Source organism: Euprymna scolopes, chromosome 16 (genome assembly GCF_053919585.1).
Source record: "Euprymna scolopes isolate OS-2025 chromosome 16, ASM5391958v1, whole genome shotgun sequence".
In the NCBI taxonomy this organism is placed as follows: domain Eukaryota; kingdom Metazoa; phylum Mollusca; class Cephalopoda; order Sepiida; family Sepiolidae; genus Euprymna; species Euprymna scolopes.
In genome coordinates this window covers 144,205,478-144,209,274 of record NC_136497.1, presented here as the reverse complement: position 1 = coordinate 144,209,274, position 3,797 = coordinate 144,205,478, and the positions used below count along the sequence as shown (strand labels likewise).

General features: G+C 31.2%; 1 protein-coding gene across 1 annotated transcript in view; it reads right to left on the bottom strand.

Annotated features, from left to right (window-relative positions):
• Nucleotides 1-211: 211 nt before the first annotated feature.
• Nucleotides 212-3,797, bottom strand: part of LOC145296143 (uncharacterized) — a 7,970-nt gene continuing 4,384 nt past the window's right edge. The window contains exon 2 of the mRNA XM_080142319.1: nucleotides 212-2,274. Coding sequence (XP_079998445.1) covers nucleotides 373-2,247 — 1,875 coding nt within the window. The 5' untranslated portion in view covers nucleotides 2,248-2,274 and the 3' untranslated portion in view covers nucleotides 212-372. The remainder of the gene's footprint in view (nucleotides 2,275-3,797) is intronic.

Here is a 3,797-nt window from a genome sequence, read left to right as displayed (position 1 = left end):
TCATTTCAGAGCTAATGTAACGCCTGAGAAAGTGGATATTTTGGACTGAGCAGAATTATATGTCGGATTGATTGTCAAAGACATATTCATGACTGGTACAAACAACGCCTACTCAGTGTGTACTAGGTAATGTTCGTTGCAAAATTCTTGGAAAACTCAAAGAACAAATTTGTAAAAAAATATAGTTAAAATAATTATGGGCACAGAATTATAAGATGAAAACAATTGTTTTTATTCTTTTCTTAGTTAAATAATCATTACAAAAATAATTCAATAAAAAACAATTGAAAATAGCAAAAATAAATAAAACTGTTATTTTATGACCTCAAATGTATTAAAACATTCAAATATTTTAAATTTTCAAATTCATTTTCAATAAAATATTTTTAAAACTTCAGTTATCCATTTTCCATCTTTTTCATAACAAATATACATTTTGTTTTGAAAAACAAACAACACCGGAGCTTTTTCAGGACGTTTCTCTAAAGGGTAAAGAAGTTTTAGTGGAAAAAAAGAAAAAATTCCGTCGAAATTGCAATAAAATTGTCCGAATTCAGTCAAACTAAAATCAAAAATTCTTTTTTCTTTTGTGAACGAATCAATGTTTCTGCCTTCTGCATTAAAGCGAAACATGTTAGAACGATCCCTACTTGATCCCCAAAATTTCCCACTGGAGAAATCAACACGGATTCGCGGACAATACTTTGATGTTTCTAATCCTTCATTTTTTATTGTTTTAATTGCTCTGCCTTCTTTTGTAAAGGAATGAATTCCGAAATCATTTTCACAAGTAAAAATTGTTTCTGATTTTAAACACAGGGAGAAAAATAATGTTTTTGTTGGAACGATTTTTTGTATTTGTAAAAATGGATGAATTTCAATTCTTTTTAAAAAAATTAGTTTATTTTCTCCAATTCCACAAACAACAAATTCTTCAGACGAAATTGAACACATGTCAAGAGGCTCGAAGTTTGGATTTCCTTTATCAGACAAAAGAAATTCACTCACAAATTGTCCGATTTCATTCATTTCAATTATTGATTTATTTTGATAATCACAAAAAAAAACGTGATCATCTTTTTCACTGATTACAATCGTTCTGATATATCGCGATTTTGATCCAGATAGAATCCACTGGTTTACTTTTACAAGTTGTCTTACAGGAATTGTTTTCCGAACACACGCCAATAATGGGATTTGTCTATCGCCCAATGGTTCCATTGCTCGATGCCACCAGTCAGGCAATGTGAAACAGAATTCACAGGTCTTAGTTGGTCGCATCGTTTTTAGATGCCGTGATGGAAGTCTTGATGTCAACAGTTTTAATCCACACAAGACCTCTCGGTCTTGGTGATCTTCACGGAGCAAATGCTGTAGATTCAAGAACCAGATTTCAACTTCTTTGAGAATTCTTGTATTTTTCTCAAAAATATTCTGCCATCTGTTAATTTCTTCTGCTGTTTCTTGTCTCATCTTTTTGCACAGATCCAAAGCATCCAACTTTGCGTTTTCTACGACCTGTTCAAATTTTATCCAAACATCCTGGCATTTTGATTCGCATTCAAGATTTAATTCAGCAGTGAATTTTGAAAGATTTGTATTCGACAACTGCAAAAACTCCTTAAATTCATTCATTTCTTTCTCCAAGTAAGAAACTTCAGTCTTCGTTTTTAAAATCTCCTCATTTACTATCAATGATGGCATGTTCATGCAGTAACTTCTGGGGTCAACTGAGTGAGACTCGTAACATGCGTTGCAAAAACACATGTTACAAGTGTTACAATACAATTCTACAGCTTTTCTGTGCAACAAACATTCATTTCCCATCATCATTTCAATGGCATCCGCTCTTCTCATTTCGTCCAATTTTTTACAAATGTGTTCTTTTGTAAATCGGTTATGGAGTCCTTCACACTTCGTGCAAAACAATTTCTTACATTGGATGCACCAACACTTCGGCACAGATGAGACACCTTCTCCCAGGCAGGAATCACATTGCCATTCGGACAACGATAACTGTTGGCGTTTTATTTGATTGGCCAAAATAGGTGAAAGGGTCAAGCTTTCATTATTTTGAAATCCGTCATCACATTCCGGACATTTCCCCTCTGTCTTGTCATCTTCTAATGTGTTGGTAAAACACGAATTACACAAACTATGAAGACATGGTAAAGTCTTGGATCTTTCATTCAATTGGGATTCACATCCGACACATTGGAAAAGAGATTGGTACTGATCTGACGCCATCGATGAAGAATAAAAGTGCCAAATAAACTGCAATAAAATAAAATAAAAATAAAAATATATACATCAGCAACGAAATTAAATTGTCACAATTGTATACGTTATTGTTCTTATCTCTTTCTATCTATCTCTTTCTCTCGCTCCCTCCCTATATATCTATTTACTATGCCTCCCCACGGGACAGAGTTAGACACCAGGGTTGTTTTTTAACGTGGAGAAAAGGTACAAAAATAAAAATTGTCTCAGTCGTGAAGGATTTCTCCTCCACCGAAAGAGAACAAGAAATAGAAGTGCAGCATCTGAAGAACAGATCCGTAATCCTGTTTGTTTGTTTCTTTCTTCACAATTTTATTAATATATACAAAAGTTTCCTTACTTTACTCTTTCATTTATTTCTATATATAGCTTAATTCTTGGAAACTAGATACAATAAAAAGATTATGTCATTTGCATATGACATTAAGAAAAATCGATTTTATTAAATAGCGGTATCTTAATTAATGTTTCTAGCTAGAGAATTGTTTTCAGTGTTTTATTTAAAATTGTTTTTAATACATTTTAAACAATAATTATATTGATAACATATTTATTTTTTTGCGAATTATTATTTCAACATCGAATATTTAAAAAAACTTTTAGAGTTATTTGCCCCTTAGAATCTTCCGATCATTTCATTTGTTTGTTGTTATTATTCTTTAAACAGCTATACAGAAATCGCAAATTTTACGATGTGACCCATCGTTGTTTAATACCTAAAAAAAATAGGATCTACTGCCCCCCTCTGAATTCCACAATTTACACTTTTCTTTCTTTTTTTTTCACGTTAATCTCATCGATTACAAACTTTAATTTCTAATTTAAAAAAAGGCAAATTTTTACGACGTGACTCAGCGTCTTTTAATCCCTAAAAAAAGTAGGACCTACTTTTTGGGGGCCCTAATACGTTTAAACTATCCTTATAAATAATATGAAAGAGGTAATTTCGAAAAAAAGAAAATTAACATTTTAAAGTGGGGGATCACTTTTCTATATAAATTTAACGTAAAAATGAACACCCATTTTTGGCCACAAAGCATTCAACGAGATATATCATCTCTAGCATTTTTTTTTTTTTTTAAATTTAGCGATCAAGATGGATGGGGCAAAACATGCCAAATACAGTTTTTTTTGTTTGGTGGGCGTGGGAATTACATTTGAAACATAAAATAATTATAAATTTAATTAATTTTTATGACACCATTCTGTACTTTCACCTTAGACTTTTATAAACAAAATGAACCCCAACATATGACAAATTCATTTTTGTTATTTTGGAGGGAGATTACATTAGAAGCATAAAATGATGAAAAATTTAATTTAATTGTTTTGAAATTAATTGTTGATAGATCTTCATTTTTTTAGGAGTTCTATCTACTTGGTTATTTTTATTTATTTATTTATTTATTTATGCGATCACGCGGGCATTCGCTGTTATCTTTAGTGAAACAAAAGTTCTAATGATTTATTTTTAATTATTTATTTTTAGGGTGGGTATTTATAGTACTCAATATCCG